Source organism: Athene cunicularia (assembly GCF_003259725.1).
Source record: "Athene cunicularia isolate RWA chromosome 5 unlocalized genomic scaffold, athCun1 chr5_part1, whole genome shotgun sequence".
NCBI lineage: Eukaryota > Metazoa > Chordata > Aves > Strigiformes > Strigidae > Athene > Athene cunicularia.
In genome coordinates, this window is record NW_020799101.1 from 40,736,433 (window position 1) to 40,755,277 (window position 18,845).

The 18,845-nt window shown below is 43.7% G+C and overlaps 1 protein-coding gene across 8 annotated transcripts in view; it reads right to left on the reverse strand.

Annotated features, from left to right (window-relative positions):
- The window catches only part of MAPKBP1 (mitogen-activated protein kinase binding protein 1), a 105,076-nt gene that overhangs the window by 69,326 nt on the left and 16,905 nt on the right, over window positions 1-18,845 (reverse strand). For all 8 annotated transcript variants that reach the window (XR_003398519.1, XM_026849855.1, XM_026849854.1 and 5 more), the window contains exon 3: window positions 3,508-3,599. Coding sequence is in view for 7 of the 8 variants with exons in the window: in XM_026849855.1 (XP_026705656.1) it covers window positions 3,508-3,599 (92 nt within the window). In the remaining variant the exon portion in view is untranslated. The remainder of the gene's footprint in view (window positions 1-3,507; window positions 3,600-18,845) is intronic.

Consider the following 18,845-nt stretch of genomic DNA (forward strand, 5'->3'; position numbering starts at 1 on the left):
CCCCTTTTTCTTTTTCCCCTTTTTTAAGCTAGTCATCCCCAGAGGATTTTCTTAGCTTTGTTTCCCTTCTTGTTTCTAGGAAACACAACCTCAACTAGCTACTAAAAAAAAATCACCAATAAAACAAAATGAGAGAAGGGCAAGGAAAAAGCAAAGGGGGAAAAAAAAATCTGAAAGAAAAAAGAGGACAGAGCACCAGTCCTGCCACAAGAAGTAAAAAAATCAGTACATTTCCATCCCACTCACTCCTCCCACAAAATTAACTTTGTTACTCACTGCATATAACCCTAACAGAGATCAAATTAAGCAACTTCCAGTGTATTTCACTGCCAAGGTAAGAACAGGAAAGTGCAGGCAGCCAATCTAAGACTTTCAGAGAGGATGTAATTTTCTCTCCTATGTTGTCTTATCTCCCAAGACAACAGCCTTATATGAAAGTGGTGCCTAGAATATCTGCAGCACTTGATGCATTTAGCCTTTATGGCAGACATGAAGAAAAAGCCTCCTGTAACACAAGCATCCCCACCAAAACAGCATCAGGGTCAGCAAAGCTGCTGTCACACACTGCCAGAGAGAAAGTCTCATTAGGGTCATAGAAAAGAAAGGATAAAAGGCTCAAAAGCCAGTGAGAAGAATAAGAAATAATAATCTAACAGTCAGTTCTTTGGCACCACTGTGGAGTTCAAATGAGCTTGGGGTGCATTGTGAACTGCTTCTTTCAGGAGATTCAGACACTTCTTGGGAGATTCAAAAACTCCAGGAAAGAAAAAATTCAGAAAAGCAATTGTATTGTGTTTTTTTTTAAATTATTTTAGGCAAACCAGAGAACAGAGTTAAGATTCTGCTCAAAGAACACCACAGATTCTCATGCAGAAGTCTCATTCACATAGTTGATCGTATGCCTGGTATGGATGAAGTCAGGATGCCTGGGGCAACTGTTTTGATCTCAACCAAATTAATCTAGGTATGTTGAAAGTGTTCTTAGGAAAACACAGAGTTGTTACATAAATTCGGCTTTTAGGAGTAGGACAGACTGGAGGAGCAAAGCATCTGCATGTCAGGATTGCAAAACCTCAGTACATGAACAGAGGGCTGAGGAAATCACTGGAATACCTGGAGCACAGTTGAAGATGACTAAATTGTATGGACAGGTCATGAACCAACTGTGCATGAGCCATACCCAGTCTGCTACATCAGCCTCATGTAAGAAGCTTCTGCGTCAAGTAAATTCAAAGAAACAGAAACAAAAATAAACAAAATAAAGCCAATGTACCAGAAATGCCAGGATTCTTGAAAATCAAGACAAATTCACTGGGGAAAAAAAAAAAACACAACGACAAACTGAAGTTGCATCAACTTAGGAAGGTCTACACCAGTACCCCTCTCATGTTTTGACTCCTAAACTAATGCTAGTTAGTCCTGACTGCAGAAAATCACAACAGCATCACAACACAGGCCAGCCGGGGCACAAAAGCAGCAGGTCATACAGGCCATTAAACTATTACAACAGACACCTGAGATACTCCATAGATTTCCTGCCCAGGCCATGAGATGCTACCACGAGCAAGTAAGAACAGGAATTCCCCTGTAAAGCCCTAAGGAACCACATAACCTTTTAATTACCTGAAAGAATCCCCAGGTGTCCTTAAGCTTGATTAAATAGATGTTAGGCATGCACAAGCTCATCAGAGGACATCGCTATTAACAAAACAAATCTATCTATAGCTATGCAAGTGTCCAAAACATCTGTTTACTGCACTTGTTTTCTTCTCTCTCTCCCTGCTCTCTCTAAGTGTGAACATATTCAGTGTCATTTGGGGGAAGAGGCAACACACACTGGAATATATTTACCTGGCTCCAAAGAGCTCAAGTATAAAGGATGCTGTCAAGCACAGATGTGGATCTCGAGTTGTCTGCAGTTTAACAGACTGCCCACTGACAGAAAAAGAGGCAGTCAGGCGAAATTAAAACACATGAAATTCCATTTGAACACAAAAGAAATACTAAAAAAACCAAACACCCCACTTCTTTTTTTATTACCATGAGAGTAGTCAAACACTGGAACATGCTGCCCAGAAAGGTTGTAGAGTCTCCACCTTTGGACATATTCAGAAGTTGCCTGGCCATGATCCTGGGCAACCTCTTCGAGCATGGGGGTTGGTCTAGATGATCTCAAGAGGTTCCTCCTAGTGATAACAATTCTGTGATTCTGTGAACTACGATACCACCAGGATGGGCAAAAATTTCTAGTCCGTTTTACTGACTCCATCTCTCTTTTTGGCCACAGAATACTTAAGTGCCGCTACCCTGTTTCTTGTACGCCTGAAAACATCATCTATAATTGTTGTGGAAGTTCCTTTCTGCTAATTCCAGCTTTCATGTCTTAATACTATGTCTATGAAACGCCACTTGGGGATACTGCCCTTCTCTCCTTTAGCTTGCTGACCAGCAGAATAAACAAACTCAGAGGAAGAGCCAAGCTCATATGGACTTCTGCAACCCAGCCAGCTGGAGTATCCCCACATATTCCCAAACAATAGGCACCAAAGGCTTTTTCTGAAGAGTCACTCTTCTGTCTTCCCAATCTATTGGCACTACAGTATAATATATTTTCATCTAAGTCATAGATATACCCCATTTCAACAGCTACACTCCCACTGGCAGGGTAGAATGTTTTTCCTCCCCAGCTTTTTCAAAATGACATCCATTATGAAACCTTTACCTTCATTTCTCACAGTCCCTTTAAAATTTTTCAGGGGTTATGTTCTTTCAGACAAGTCCCATCCCACAGACCAGCAACTCTGATGTGCTCTGCTCCTCCACAGACATGTACCCTTTGGGTGAGCTCTACCTTCAGCAAGATCAGGATCTGGCCCCAGATGGCTATGATTTTGCTAAACCTGCAACTCAAAGCCACCTCTCCAGCCCTCAGCTGTTTCCCTCTAAGTAGCTCTTTTGCTGTTCAACAGTCTCCTTAGGAGTATCTCTGTTTGGACTTAGACTGCAGTTGATCAATGTGTTGCACTCCAGAGGACCCACACACAAGGGGCTGCCAGGCTGAAATCTTTCTCCACATTTGGATGACGAACATCAGAAGTCATAAATTACAGGGCACCTACAAGATGGCTTTTGTAAAGTCACTGAAAGCATCACCTGCTCTATTAGGTACTCATGGACCGGAAAATCACATTGAGTTACGTATAAGGTCACCACACTAAAGAGCATAGTTAGAGTCCACAAGGTATTTAATTCCCAGCTTAGAGCAAGAGGAAGAAGAGGGGTTCCATTAAAAGGGCTCCCGTTAAAACTTAACAGGTAAAATGCAATCCCTCTTCCTTGCCAGTTACACTAACAGTGCTGAGTCTCATCATTCTCTCATGTTAAAAGACTAAAGAACAGTAAATAGCGTCCCTATAGAAGACGATAGGGGAAACGCCCTGAATATTTATGTTGATGCATCAGTTCCTTGGTTTTTCTTAACTTTGAAGAACGTGGTTAGTGACTCACCCTGCTGGATAAGCAACGAGGCCAGTTCTGGGGTCGCAGGCTAATCCTCTGCCTCCCGACACAGTTATCCCCAACACCTTCTCCAAAGTCACCTAGTGCATATGAAAAAGAAAACAAGAAGTATCATGAAACACAAGTGAAGTTCAAAAGGACCCATGCACAGATGCTGATGGTCTGGTTCACACTGGCACTGAGAAGAATCACAGCTCCTAGGAATTCACTGGCAAGCACCCAGGTACAGAAGCAACTCAACTCAGTTTTTAATATAGGCACAGTAAAAACTGCTGGGGTACAGAGAAGGGAGTTACCAATCTGTTGATTACTCTATGTCAGAGCATTGCAAAGCATTGTGAAGACAGAGGATTGCAAGCAGCAGATAGTACTGGTGAGCAGCTGGAATACACATTTACTGCCCACTGATTCCCACCCTCCCAGCAAGAGTAGCAATCCACTTTCTCCAAAGCTCTTTCCCCAAAAATCATTTCCAGGTTGACCCGTTCTCTTTATCTCCTCCATTCAGCTTGGTCCCAGACTCATATTCCTAGGAACTGAATAGTCCATTTTTCCCCACAGTGCCTGAATTGGAAACCACATCCAGTGGACCAGGGCATCCCCCCTCCCAGGAATCTCAAGAGACAGAATAGTTTACATGACTGGGTTCAAAAGCCCGCATACCCATGCAGGAGACAGTAATCCAAATCCTCGCTTTCCCCCCCTGAGTAAAGATCTCAACTATTTTTAGGAAAGAAAAGAAATGCGACTGGGAAGAGCTACTTGGAAGACACAAAGATTCATAGCCAGGCTTCTGTGGCAAGAAGCCGGGAAATGCAAAAACAAAATGGGAGGGGACAGGGACAGACAGAGATGACACAATATTTTGGGGAGCACTCCCTGGCAGAGAAAGCATCAGAATTTAGCAACTACCCCAAAGCAAAAGGTTGAAGTGGGATTACATGGCAGAAAATCTGGTCTGTGGCATGAAAGGATTCAACCTTTGAGCACAAACCAGTTCTCAGCCCTGGGGTTGTTTTGACCGACACAAAATTATTCTCTTTCCTTTACATTTGCACAGCTTGATTTTATTTATTATATATTTGATGCATACATTCTTCCTCAGCACTGCTGTCCCTGCCAAACTCAAGGATTTTACTGGGTCACAGTCTTCTGTTTTTAATCATCATCATCATCTTAAGTTATATTTGGTTAAGGCCTTAAGGGCATGGACGCGGCATAAGAAGTTACTAATGTAATAATTATTACTATCTTTAATAGCTGCCCTGAAGATGAACATCTTGTATTTACACCAACATGGTGCACAAAAGGCAGGTTTCCCATGCCACCCTGACCACCCAGCTTACCAGACCTAAGGAATTCAGCTGTAGGGTGAAGAAACAAGGTCTCACTGAGCTCATGGCTCAGGTTGCTAGAGAAGGTGGCAGAAGTAACCCCACAAAGAGAACTACCTTGCTTCAACACATGAAAGAAGGGCTGACGTGCCACCACTTAAAGTGAGCCATCCTTGCTTCAGCTAGTTCAAATTTGGCCTGCCTTCAAAGCAGTGACATGGAAAGTGGAAGATTTCATATCCCAGTCTCTGGAACAATTTGTCTTTTTTTTTTTCCTTTTAGTAATAATAAACCCCAGATACTCTGAGACAGTATGAGAGAACACCAAATTGCCCCTTTCCTTGTAAAATGAGTATCTCTGGAAATGTGGCTTTTACAAAACTCCACTGGATTTATGTTAAATATAAGAAAGTACAATTAAAAATGTATTTACAAATCCACCAGTAAAGAAAGGAAATAGTTTTGTTCCAACTTAATGTTGGAACAAAAATGAGGGGTGGGGTGGGAGGGGGTGGAGTGCAGGAGGCTAGGAGGATAGCTACTCTTCTAGGCTTGTTAATACTTCAAAACACATTTCTTTTTAAAGCAGCCTCACAAATGCACAGAAAGAAGGACGCAATGCTTCTACTGCTGAGATTCCAGCTGGTATCAGCAGTTCCCAACCCATCAAACTAAGAGAGATTTAAATTCCTATAGAAACGGCATTCTTGACAGCAAAGGAGGAAGTGGAAGAGACGTGCCATTCAAGTGCTTCCATCTAGATAAGACACCAATTACTTGACACTGTCAGCAAACATCAATTTAGCAACACCATGCTTATGCTGCTCAGCACAGGCTTTAGCTCAGGCTGGTTGTAATTGCAACTATCCTAAAAGGCACTACTTGACCTTGACTGTGCAGCTATTCAGCAGCAATTCAGCAACCTGCTTTCACAAACAGGTACATTTTTTGCTCTTCAAAGTTGTCTATCGAGCCTCTCAGTGTGCAGTCTGACAGCACAGCTGAACCAATCTTACAGCTGCCAGCTCTGGAGGGGACAGTTTCTTCCTCCCACATCCCACTCAGCCCAATGACACCCCCCACCACTTCCCTCGCGCCAGCACTGGCATGGCAACTGCCTGGCCAGCAGGCCAAACCAGCAGAAAACCATGCTGTAGTTTTTGTTTTCTGTTTGCTAGCCTGGGGAAGCCACAGGGATCTCAAAGCCAGGAAGCAAAAAATTGTCCCCTTTTACTGGCAACTAGATCAACCCAGCTGCACCTCCAAAACCCACCCTGTACTGCAGTGGGGAAAAATCTGCCCCCTCCTAGCTTTTAAGAGGGAGAGAAACCAAACCAGAGCGCCAACTTACTTATATTGGCACTCTCACCCTATCAACAGCAAAAGGTTGCACTTGCTCCAGCTTACTCTCTCACTCTAGGGTCTGTGGAGGCCTCATGCCATCTGCCAATAGACTATTTGTGACAATGATAGGAGGTGGAAAGTCTACCTTTCTCCTATGGTCAGCATACAGTAGCTTGACACAAAAGGAGTAGCTCAGTCTTTGTGTCCAATTATTCTACTGCCAGCGAGCATCTTCTGACCTCCAACACATCACTCGTTCCATTAGAAAAAGACCTAGTGCCACAGCAACAGATACCTGGGTCCAGGGACTCATAACTAACTTTCTGAAAAAGACTCCTCCTCTTTGGCTCCTAGCCTTACCTTCAGAACCTTCCTAATGTAAGAATCTGAAAGGCAACCCCATGAGCCTATCCAATGGACACTCTTACCACGCCTCCACATGATAATTCTTGAGTATTAAAACCAACTTGCTTTGAAAAGGAGTACACGCAAATTTAAAATTTGGTCTTACGACACCTGTGCGCTCCACTCCCATAACCGTGCCCACAATATACCACAGCTTTATCCCCATGACCAACCTCCAGACTAGGTGACATAAGGGCATGAGATAGTCAGTTGTCACAAAACTTGACAGAAGAAAGAAAAAAATTTCAGAGAGGAAAAAACAATAGGCAACAACACAGTATAAACTGGATTCCTCTCAACTTGCCAACTAAAATGAAGAAATTACTAAATATAGTTAATCAGGACAGAAGTACACCAACTTTAACTTCCTTATCTGGAATTAAGATTTGTCAAAAAAAGGCAAACTTGTTGATACATGTCTGCCATTACCCCACTTTTGAAGTTACAATTTACAAGGTGGGAACCCACTTCGTCACGTGGCAAGTGACTCCCAGTCCTACGCAGCCATAACCACTGCCATTCGTACAAGTCTCCCAGCACATCCCAATCAGGAACAAATTCCCTGATAGACCTTTCCAAGTCTGCTATGAGCTAACCACAGGACCTCGAGAGTTCCCCTGCAGATCTGAGACACTGTGTTCGTTACCAATACCTCCCACGTTGGTCCAGTTCGCTTCCCACAGTCGTCAGACATGTCACTGCTTGCTCAGACCTTCACAGGCAATCAATGGGCCACCTCACCACCTTCATTTCAGTCTGGAAACAACTGCAAGATTAAACCTGTCATTTTGTGCGCCTAAATTAGAGGCACAGAGAAGAAGCTGGCTATCCACACTTGTTGCTTCATCTCAAGGCTTCTATTAATAGTATTTGGCACTTTCAGTCAAGGTTCTCTGTGTGATTTGCAAGTGTTATTGAATCAATCCACACACAACATGCTTCTGCAGTTTGCTTTGCATTGCCACTATGCTACCTGTAACCACCCCACCTCCATTCTTTAAGGTCAACTTTTTTTCAAATTTCAAGGCTCAATACACATTCTTAGGTATCAAAAACAGAATCAGCTGTGCAGCTTATATCTGTCTTGCAAAACCTGATATTCACCCATTTTACAGGCTTAAATCTAAACTTGGCTGCTTAGAGTTGCACAAACATGTAAAGAAATTTTAGTGCCTAAGCAGATCACTTACCCTGTTCCTTCCACATCAGATCCCAAGATCATTAGACAGTTCCCACATCTGGTAGGACCGGACCAGACCAGCAGAGTCCTGAATTGCAGGACTTGAGGTACTGGCAGGTATTCATGGCAGTCAGGCCCTCCCAGGGAGAGGGGCCTTGCTGCAGCCCAATCCCACCTGGAAGTCAAAGGACATGTCTGCAACAACAGCAGCTCTTGCTTCCCCCGGGCATGGTCCACAAAGCACAAGGGGAAAGCCCACGCTTTTGTGACAAAGCCATGCCACCTCTGCCTTACCACTGAGGTACAGAAAATCCTTTCGGAAAGGCTGCTCTAAAACAGCACCCACCAGCTTTGTTTATCTTTTCAGGAAACCAGATGCACAACCAGCTGCTCCCAGCTCTTACAGAGGGAGGTTCGTACTTGCATGAGCTCTTTATGGTTTTTTGAGGAAGTTACCACAAGCAATTGTTTCCACGTGCTAAAAGGACAACACAGAAATCCCTGAAGGATTAGCCCAACATCACCCCCCTGCACACACTCTCCTCCTTCCCATGGTCTGCATCCCTTTGGGATCACCTACACTGCAAAGCCACACAGGAGGTACAGGAGGCAAACAGTGGCCTGCACATCTAGGCAGCATGCTGTTAAAAAGCAGTAGTAAACACACCCAGTACAGTAATAATTTCCACCAAAGTTGGTGTCAAAGGGGGCAACCTAGTCACAGTGCCACTCCTGCCTGACCTGAGCTCACAGGTGCTCTCCCTACACCTGCACTTAAAACAGTGCTGAGCCACCGCTGCTGGGTAGGAGCTCCCATGTCTGTGCCTGCCTGCCCATCAGCAGACTTCTGCAGTGTGGCTTCATCTTAAAGAAAGAGAGGAAAAGGAGAATTCAAGAGAATGCTATTTTTAACACCAGGCATCTCCCAAAGAGTTTCAGCTGTAGGTTGAATGATGCTGCTACTCACCCCACCACCCTCCCCAGGTCAGCAAAAGACTAGGTAGGAGTTCAGAATTATTTCAGCCCCTTTTCCCCATACTCATATGCTCAAGAAATTAAAGAGTTTTCTGACTCAATCACCTCACTTCCTGCCTTCTAATACTATTCACATTTTCTTCTGGGCCCAAAAAAACAATAATTCTCTAAAAACACAATTTATTTAAGCATGAAAATAAGGCAGTAAAGCATTTGAGAGGACACATCCAACTCTCCAATGCTCAAAAAGACCACTGAGGGGAGAAAACTGGTGTTACTGTACAGGGTTGCCCAAATGTCCCAGTACATGTGGCATGAGGCAGGAGGCTACAGCCTGGGAAAACCATGTCCACCAAGCAAGATGTCTGTTCCAGACTTCATGAGATTGGCCATCTTGGATCAAACACCAGTATTGAGCCCTGGTTCCCATTTCCATTTGCGGCCGTAAGAGAATGAGAAAAATCAGGAAGAACAGTATCATAAACGCATGGATAAAATTTAAGAGCAGAGAAAGCAAATTTGAGTCTTTCTCACCTCCTGTCAATCTCCCAGTCTCAAAATAGATACTCTCAGTTTTTAACTTATTTCAGTAGAGTTCTCTACTATGATCTTATCCACCATGTCTATAAAAGCTTAGTATTCACAACATCTTTTGACAAAGAATTTCACCAGTCTGGTACAAGTAGAACCATCTTTCAGTGCTTGTTTTAAACCTCACTTCTATTAGATTCATTTGATGTGCCCTAGTTCTTGTACAGGAAGAGAGTGAATAGTCAGTCCCCACCTACCATCATCAGGTGGCTCATGATTTTGTAAGGAGCTATGCTATCACCCCGAGTCATCTGTGTTCCAAGTATAGGAGTCTTCACTTACTCAGTTTATGGCTCTCCTGAAAGCCATTTCATATCTTTGATCAGCTCCAATGCTTTTCTGTGAACCACCTTCCAGGTCCGCTATATCCCCTCTCAGATGAAGGGGAAACACCAAGTCTACATACAGTTTTCAAGGTGTGGTCACAGCAAGTGTTTACAGAGCAGAATAATACAGCCTTCTCTTTTGTTCTCCATTCTTTTTTCCCATTAATGTATTACATTCAACCTGTCTTTTTGACATCTAAGATCATTTACAGGCAGCAGCAAAGAGGTCACCCTGCTCAACAAAGCCATGGATAAGAACTCCTGCTGCTTTGCACCTGGAAACTTATTCCCCATTCTCCTCTCTCTGCTCCCCTACGGAAAAGGAAATCCTATTCTTGAATCAACAGTTTTGATTTCAACTTTCCCCTTCCTCCCCATGCCTTTGTGAAAACTTATTCATGAACAAGAGCAACCTCAGAGAGAGTTCTTGCAGCACAATTATTCCATTCTATTCCAGAATGGCTACTCCAATAAATGTCCACATGCAGACAAGTTCTATTTTAAAAGCCTTCCCATGGGCCTGTGTATAACACAGTTAAGGTTTGAATCCATTTAATTAACTAGCAGCATCGAGTCAGCATGAAAAGACAACATCCATCAGAGTTCATCTATCATCCACTGCACAATGGAGCTGCCCCCATCCCTCTCCTGCCTGAATGTAGTCATATTAATAATGTATGTGCAAAGTCATGCACTCCTGAGAAAGCAGTGGACACACAAATCCTGGAGATATGTAACCCATGAGGGTTACCTTGGAAAGCTTCCCCTAGCACATCAAGTAAGTAGTCACCATCTTGTCTGAGGAGTGGCTACATAATCATCAGTTCTTTTGCCTAAAAAAAAAAAAAAAAAGTAAAAAAAAATGCTTTTACAGTTCGACTTGTGACCCCAATACTCTTTGGTCCTGGCAATACACTGACACAGGGAGCTCCAACATCAGGCCTGAGTTTTACAATAGCACTGTGGGTTTCACATCCTTCTGCCTATTATCTGCTCCCAGAGTTTTCAGCACTGCTGCACATGAGTTTTCCATGCTGCAACACAGCAAAGTCCTATCAACACACTCTGGCATTCAATACGTGAAAATGCATCGTAGCTGTACATGTCAGCATCAGCATTTAAGAAAAACTATTTCTTATATCAGTGAAATTTGATACAGAGCAGCAAATCTTACAGCTGACCTTGTTTGTACATCCCTCCTGCTGCCCCTGAGCCCCACTGCAAAAAAGCACGTTCAACCTCCAGGGACCAACGCACACATTGTAGGCTCTAATCCACCACCTGAACACGTTGTCTGATCTCCTGTTACTGCTGCAGAAAAACAAAGGCTTGAAGTTTTACATTTAGCTCTGCTGTGCTTCGTTTGGCACATTAAACGCAGAACACTAATTACAGTATACTATTGTACTTGAGGGGCTGTCAGCATTTCCACTGAAAAGCCTTCATCTCAGGGCTTTATAACAACAGCTGTGAAATAGTCATTTTGCACTTGAGCATGACATGCAAAGGTCTGGCTTTGGCCCAGGCTCCTCTGCCTGTTTGTTTTTCCGGGAGTTGGGGTTTTTGTTGTTGGTCTGGAAGGGGGAGGGCTGAAGACTGGTGGATGGAATTAACTTCGGGGGATGTTTAACTTACAAACGCACACAAACAACAAAACCACTCCGCTTCACAGTTGGTATCTGTCCCTCACCTACCTAATGCCTCCCCCTGTTTTTGTACGCGCACAAAGAATATGCACTTTTAAAATCTTTTTTTAATCATTCTTATTTTAAAAGAAGCTTTTCTATTCTCTCCCTCTTCTCCAGCCTGAGCCTTCTGGCCCACAGCATTCAGTGCTAGCAAAGAGTACTCTCTTGACAAGCCTGGAGACTGAAAATACTCCACCTGGAAAAGCACCAGTTGTAAGCCAAGCTCCCACACACAAGCAGCTCAGAACATCTCTGTCTTGAGAGAGAAGTCTCCACGTCTCTTGCAGCAAGTTTTACAAGCCTTGCTCACTGCCGCTATTGCAAACTCATACCAGTTGCCTAACTGACCCTCTAGGAACTACTCCAAAACCATCAAACTGGTTTCATGCAATGCACCACACAAACTTGTTGCAACATTTTAAGGTGTTTCCAGTCAATGCTCAATCTGAAGCAGCTTTCACGGGGTAAAAGGATTCAGAGCTATGCTTGACCACTGATCAAGCCCTCACATTCTAACCAATTAGAAAAAAAAACAAAAAACAACCAACCAACCAAACACCTGACCAGAACATCATAGTCTGCAATAAGCAGTTCCCAATTCTAGGCAATTTGATTTCAAGATAACCACCTAAAGAACATCAGGGAACAACCTCCCACAACACAAATTATGAATGACACACCTTGGCATGAGTGGCAAGGATAAAAACCGACTTGCCCAAAGGTTTTGAATGCCTGAGTTATGGGAATCATTACATTACATTTATAAACCTGCACAAAAGCAGAGGTGGGATGGGGAGATGTTCTGATGGAAATGCTGAGCCTCAGCAGTAATGGCTCTGCCAGGTGTCACTGCAATGGTTGCACAGGGGTGGTGTGCACACATTTATTAAACATGACCCAGGCAGTTGAGAGAACAGGGAGCAGAACAGGGACAGAGGTGGAAGAAAGGGAATGCGAGCAACCCAGGGTCCCTGCAGGCTGTCTTTCCACATGCGCCGGCACACAGCATTGCACGCGTGCGTTCATCCATCTCTCCACACAGTCTCTCCTGCCTGCTCTCCCCTCCTGGCCGCCCCACCGTGCTGGCTGCTTTCAGTGTGATTCCAGCTGTCAGGACTGCATTCCTGACCCGTCAGCCCCAGCTGTCAGGGGCTACGTGCTGAATCTGCACTCTGCCGTCTTCTCTATGCACCTGGAGTAAGGCAGTCCCAGGGAGGCCATAAATACCGTTGCACAGCCCCGGGGAAGTGGGTGGGAGGCTATTAAAGGCACCTCTACCAGGAACCATAGTGAGGGAACTCAGAACTGACAGGAGCACACATCTGCAAGTGCCCCTGTGGCCTGCAAAAGAGCATATATAGAGGGTTAATTTCCTACCAGCTTCTGCAGCGTGACCTGCATTAAATAATTACCTTCTGTTTCTTCACTTAATGCTAGCCTGATCCCCCAATTTTCTGTTCCCCACCCCCACACCAAGGTCCAATTTCTTCTAAAATACTGCAGGGATGAGGAGAGGCACATGTAACCTTATCAACTCTGGCTAAAGACATGGCAAGCAGCAACTTCTCCTCCTTCTCCCTATTCAGCCATCATTCTCAACGTAAAAGCAGCCCCAACTCAGATTTTCATTAGATTTCACAAAACCTTCAGAACATCTGAGCTTCAGAGATACAAATGTGGTGAAGGGACAATGGAGTGTGTAAACTGTCCAGCTTTGTCAGTGTTGTGGTGATGCTATTTTGATTTGGTGTGGGGAATTCTTTTCGCGATGTAAACGAAGTTTGTGAAGATTATGTGATGAATGTACATTTTAAAAAAGAAAAAGCGACATCAAACAAGCTACAGGTTTGCTGGCACATAAAGAGTCAATTCTGATTTATTCCAGCCTAAGCATCTGCACATGGAGTCAATCGGACCAGCTCCACAAGCAGGAGAGCCCTATGGGACACAGCAGAGACACGCATCCTGTGTGGGCAGGCTTCAAAGAAGTCATTCCTTGAGCTCTCAGGACCTGGAATTGTGCAGGATCACTTCTTCACAAGGAACAGATTTTTCCAATTTGCAGATGTTCATTACTTTTTCATAAGGAAAGAAAGCAGGCAAGATATCAGACTTTTACACAGGGGGGGCTTTTGCCCTCCCACACAGGCAATTTGTCCAGTGATATTTTTCTTCATAGTAGAAAAAGAAACCAATTCACCTTCCCCTGCACGGAGAACTATCTGCAAGAGGATTAGGTACAAGCGAGGACTTGCAATGCTCCCCCATCAATCTGTCCCAACAGTGGAGATCAAAGGAAGCAACTTCTGACTTTCTGGCAATGTTATATATTGGTCTTCTCCAAATCCATGCACCGGGCCTGAATATAGGCAAAGAAAGGGGTTCAGTGAGTAGAAGTAGTAAAAAAAAAAAAAAAAAAAAAAAAAAAAAAAAAAAAAAGCGTTTCAGTTCCTCATATAAGGGTTTGAAATCAAGTAGGAACAAACGATTCTCTCGGCATAAGGGTCACTGTTCATCATCATTAATCATCACTCCCCAGATAGGAAAGGCTCTTTCCCCTCTGTTTCGCACAGGCTTTAGCACTCACAAGAAGCAGGAGACAAGAACAAGAGCCAAACAGGGATGAGGGCATGGGCTGGCAAGGCTGCTCTCTTTGCAGCCCTGCCAAGCTCCCTCTCCACAGCCCCAGCCCCAAGTTGGGCCCACTCCTAAATACAGTCAACAGTTAAAAGTCCACAGCTTTGTGTCAGAGATGGGTATCCCCTCCAATGAAACTGCAGCAGCTCTGCATAACTCCTGACTCCAGAGAAGTCAAACACACAGGCCATAACACTGCGTTTCTAATACCGATAACTGCCGTAGCAAGGAGTTCCATCCTAAATCACCTCCTGCTGAACTCTATAAACAACGCATATGTTCAAACTAAACTTGGACACAGGGAAGACAGACTGAAAGAGAGGGTGCAGAAAGCCGTCCCCGCAGTTAACCCTGCCAAGAGGAACCAGAGAAGGAAAGCCACGCCTCAGTGCTTCAAGAAACTCACCATGCTACAATCCCCTTCTCTTCATTTCTTCTCACTGGGGCTTTTTTTGGTGTAAGTGCCCTGTTTAACAAGGCTTGGAGTATGAACCTGGTGTCAACCTTGAGTCCAAGAGTAGAAGCACACAAGGTAGAGCTATGCAGGTTGAAGAAAAGCCTTCTGATCAGCCTGCCTAAGGTTACACTCATTATTCATCTGTGATTTCTTTATTCACATGTAATGCCCCATGCCAAATCAATCTATTTTTATCCTTCACCACTGATTTGCAAAGCAGTTCTGTCCTAAAAGTCATCGACTGCTACTTCTAAACTGTGTGTCTAGATCTCATCCCTACCTAACCAGCCCTCATTGCCATGAAAGCAACCACACAGGTCATCCGGAGAAAGGAACAGCTGTAAGTAGTGTATTTAAGTCCCCAGGGAAGATTTAAAGAGCCTCTCTGTATGTAAAAGCCTCACCTTTTCATGCCCAGATTCCTTATACAGAGCAGGTATCTGTCCCCTCCACAGGAGGTCAGAGAGCTCACCTCTCCCAGTGCCTGAAGGCTCCTGTCTAACACCTGAACCACTCCAGGACTAGACACCTTGTCCTCCTACACATGTATCTCCTAAGACTGCAGTGATGCTACGGGGGAAAGTACATACTCACACCTCAGGGGACTAGAAAATGGGTTTGGTTTAAGCCAATTTAAATTATATTTAAAAAAACCCACTTATCAGCAATTTAAAAGATGCTAAGACTGGAATAAATACAACAGGAGGGACAGAGCAAGTACACAACATTTATCACACAGACAACATCCCTATGGAAAGAAGCAGGCAGTAAAGAGATTAGTATTCAGTCTTTCTCTAAATGTTGTCTGGACTATTTCGTATTTGTTTCAGAGTACTTGCAAGAAGTCCCAATGAGCATGAAGGCCTTCTGTGCTTACAGCAGGTAAGCAACATGTACTCACACACAGCTTGCAATCTATAACCAGATAGAAGAGGACTAGGTGGCAAAAAAACAGAAACACTGAGGTAAAATGTCTTGATCGGGGTCATGCAACAAATTAGCAGCAGAGCTGGGATAACCTCACCTCCCTCACAAATTCCAGCAGCTGTCTACTATGTGGACAATACTGTACCATTGCTGTATCTCATTCCTGCTTGAGGCTAAGGACAGTATTTTGAGAGAATACTTAAAAATGAATCAAAGGAAAGCATGAGAGATTTCTTTTTTACCCCAAACCAATCAGGATATACAGAAGGAGCCACCCAAGCTTCCTGCCCAGCCCCAGCCACCGCTCACTGCCTAGCTCTTGGCAATCCCTTCCTGCACTTCTCCCCGCCCTCTGTCCTGAGGAATAAGCTTCTTACAGAACGGCCTTTATCATCATCTGCCCTTTGTGCATTCTAGAATTAAGAAGCTCTTCGCATCTGTCAGTCAACATGCATATTGAACACTCAGGAGATTTCATGTCCTGCAGGAGAGGTGATACACAGGAATGAGGGTCAAAGATTGAGAGAACAAACTTAAGAGAACAGCTCAAGATTTCCCTTGTCTTCTCAACAACTCTGCTGCCACCTTCTCTTGTTCAAGTACAGCTGGAAAGTCCTTCATGGGTAACACAGTGTCCCCATCACTGCACCTACTGCTCAGCCACTGGCACGAACCCTGGCAAACACACACATGCTCACTCAGGTACACATCGCCAGACCATCTTTCTGCTTCAGAGATACAAAACTGGTACTACAGGAGAGGCAATCATTGTTCACAGGCACTGCTATCCAAGATGCAGAACTTGGTTTAGTCTTTTCCAAGCATTTAAAATTTATTGCAAGTTTTATGGCCTAGATCCAGCACCCCAAAGCCCTGAGTAACTCCCCCCTGCAAGTCAGCAGCAAGAAACACCACTGAGCCTCTCTCCCTTACGCACACACACACATAGAGAGGAAACCACCACTAGACAATAAACCACAGAGAGACAAAAGGTTGTAAAGATAACTACAAAGCAATCCTAAATAAACTCATTAAATCATTCATTCAGACCACTTTCCTTCTTCACATACTTTGCCCTGAAATCACTTCTTCCGGTGATTCTTCCCAAGAACCTTTTCAGGTTTTTTTCCTGAAGGAAACAAAATCTGTAATTGAGAGGTACAATAGATCAACATAAGCCGAGTTATTTGAGGATTTCGTTAAAGGTGACTTAACAAAAAGGGAAAAGGCTGCCATCTAAGTGACTTAAAACCCTGAAACAGGAAAATAACACTGAAAAAGCAGGTCTCCTTTAGCCTACATTTAGGCTCAGGAGTATGGGTAACTGGTAGAATTACCAAATGTGAGAACTGAAGAAGTAAAACCACTCAGAGAAAGCAATATTTATCCACAGGCTTAAAAACCCCTTTGTTTTTGTTACCACCTAGCTCCTGCCATACTTCAAGAAAGCAAAGCATTATGACCACCATTTCTTTACTGCCCTTGTTTAGAAATTCAGAAAGATCTAGATCCAGCCGCACAACCAACTCCTGTTCCTTCAACACTTCACAAAGTACTTCTGTTTTCACATGTTTAGTTCCCAGCAAAAATTGCTGCTGCAAAAAACAGAACAACAACAAAAAAATAGATTATGGAACTCCAGTCTTCAGCAAAGAGTCAATGCTCCCAATAAATGATTTTCTGGTCAATAGTTTTAGATGCATTCACCTACTCAGAGGCATTTAGCAGAATCTCCCTTGGTAAGAAATAACTTTGAGTGACATGTATAGCTCAGAAAGACCTGAATTAGGAGTCCCAAGTACATTTCTGCAGTTTAAACAAAAGATATACAAAGTAGACAGACACTTGAAGGGCAAGCAGTAAGACTGAACAGCAAAGGAACACTTAGAACATCTGTGTTGACTGTCATTTGTACCGAACCACTATGCTAACCCTGCTCAAACTGTATTTTATGTCCTCCAGCAAAAAGATAGCTATAAAGCTTCTATGCAGTGGGCAACTGCTGGATACAAGCTTCAGTGTCACCCCTGCACAGGAACTGGCCCCTGAGCGAAGGCAGGCTGCGATTCCCAACACCAACCAGAGAAGAGGCGTTGGATGAAATGAACCTGACTGTCTGTCAGAGTTGTAAGAATGCAACTGATGATTCAGACTCTTAAAAAAAATAAAAAAGAAAGAAACTACAGACAGAAATGATTGAAGAGAATTGTTCATGGAGCACTGAACCCTGAAAATGTTCTCACATGCCCACAATCTTGATTTTTTCTTCTTTTAATTGTATCAGTCTGTTTAAGAAAAGACATTATTTCTATCTTCAAACTTTGCCTCTCTTTAGAACACCACAGGTTGATACCAGCAATAAAGCACTTAGGAAAAGGCACCGTGGAAGGATCTGTTTACAAATTAGCCAACAACAAACAAGCACTTAAGAGTTTAAAGATTAAATTAACATCAGCCACAAGACAAGACTAAAACTGGCTGCTCACTGTTTCTCGGCACTTTCTGCTCTTTCTATAGAGGTCACTTCCTCCATTTCTTTTTGGATGAGAAAAAAAAAAATCTATTAGTGAAAGAAAGAACCACAGAAATTGGCACAATCTGCTACAGCAGCCAAGCTGACTGAGCAAAGTCTTGCACTAAACAATCTCATACAAAGAGCCAGTAAGGTACTTAAAAACTGCAAAGCCATTTTGCTTTCAAGCACTACCTGAGAGAAGTCCTGTGCGTGCTTCACATCATTCAAAAGATGACAGCAGCATCCCAATACACCTGTGAAGTCACACAATGATGTCCCTTCAAAATACTGCATCCTACAGTATGTCACAACATGATGACCAAGGCAACTAGAAGCTCCACAAGTACCCAGACTAATACTGTCTAATAGCTTGAGCATGGAAACATCTGCCAGGAGGAGTTTCAAGAAAACGCAACAAGTTTTAGAGTCATAAGAAACCAAGAGACTGTCACAAACCAGACTCCGTGGCTCTGGGGGAACCCTGTCACTGCAAACTGAACCCTGTGGGTTTTCTGACAGATATTCCACCACAAAAGAACTGAGCAACTGCCAAGAAGGAAGCCAGTGCTCCAGACCCAAGTACCTCATACTTCATGTTCTTCCCTGAAGGTTAGCTGTATAGCATTTTGCTGTTGCTTTCAGCCACCTTCCCCAGCCTTTTCCACTGAAGACAGGGCAGTGGGAAGTCTTCCTAAATCAGCTCCAAGGAAGGGAAGCCCTGGTGCTACCCCTGTCTCCTATTTATACCAACAACATTACTGCAACAGTTCAAACGTATTTTATATATAGCTTTGTGGCTTACTTCCAGGCAGAAGTAACTCAATGCTGGTGTACATATGTTTAGACCACAGCAATTGGAAAGAATGTCCCATAAACACTATTAACTCTGCTGCTCCACTGTGACCAGAACAGGCTCTACCACGGCAGAAATACAAGCTGTATTAGGA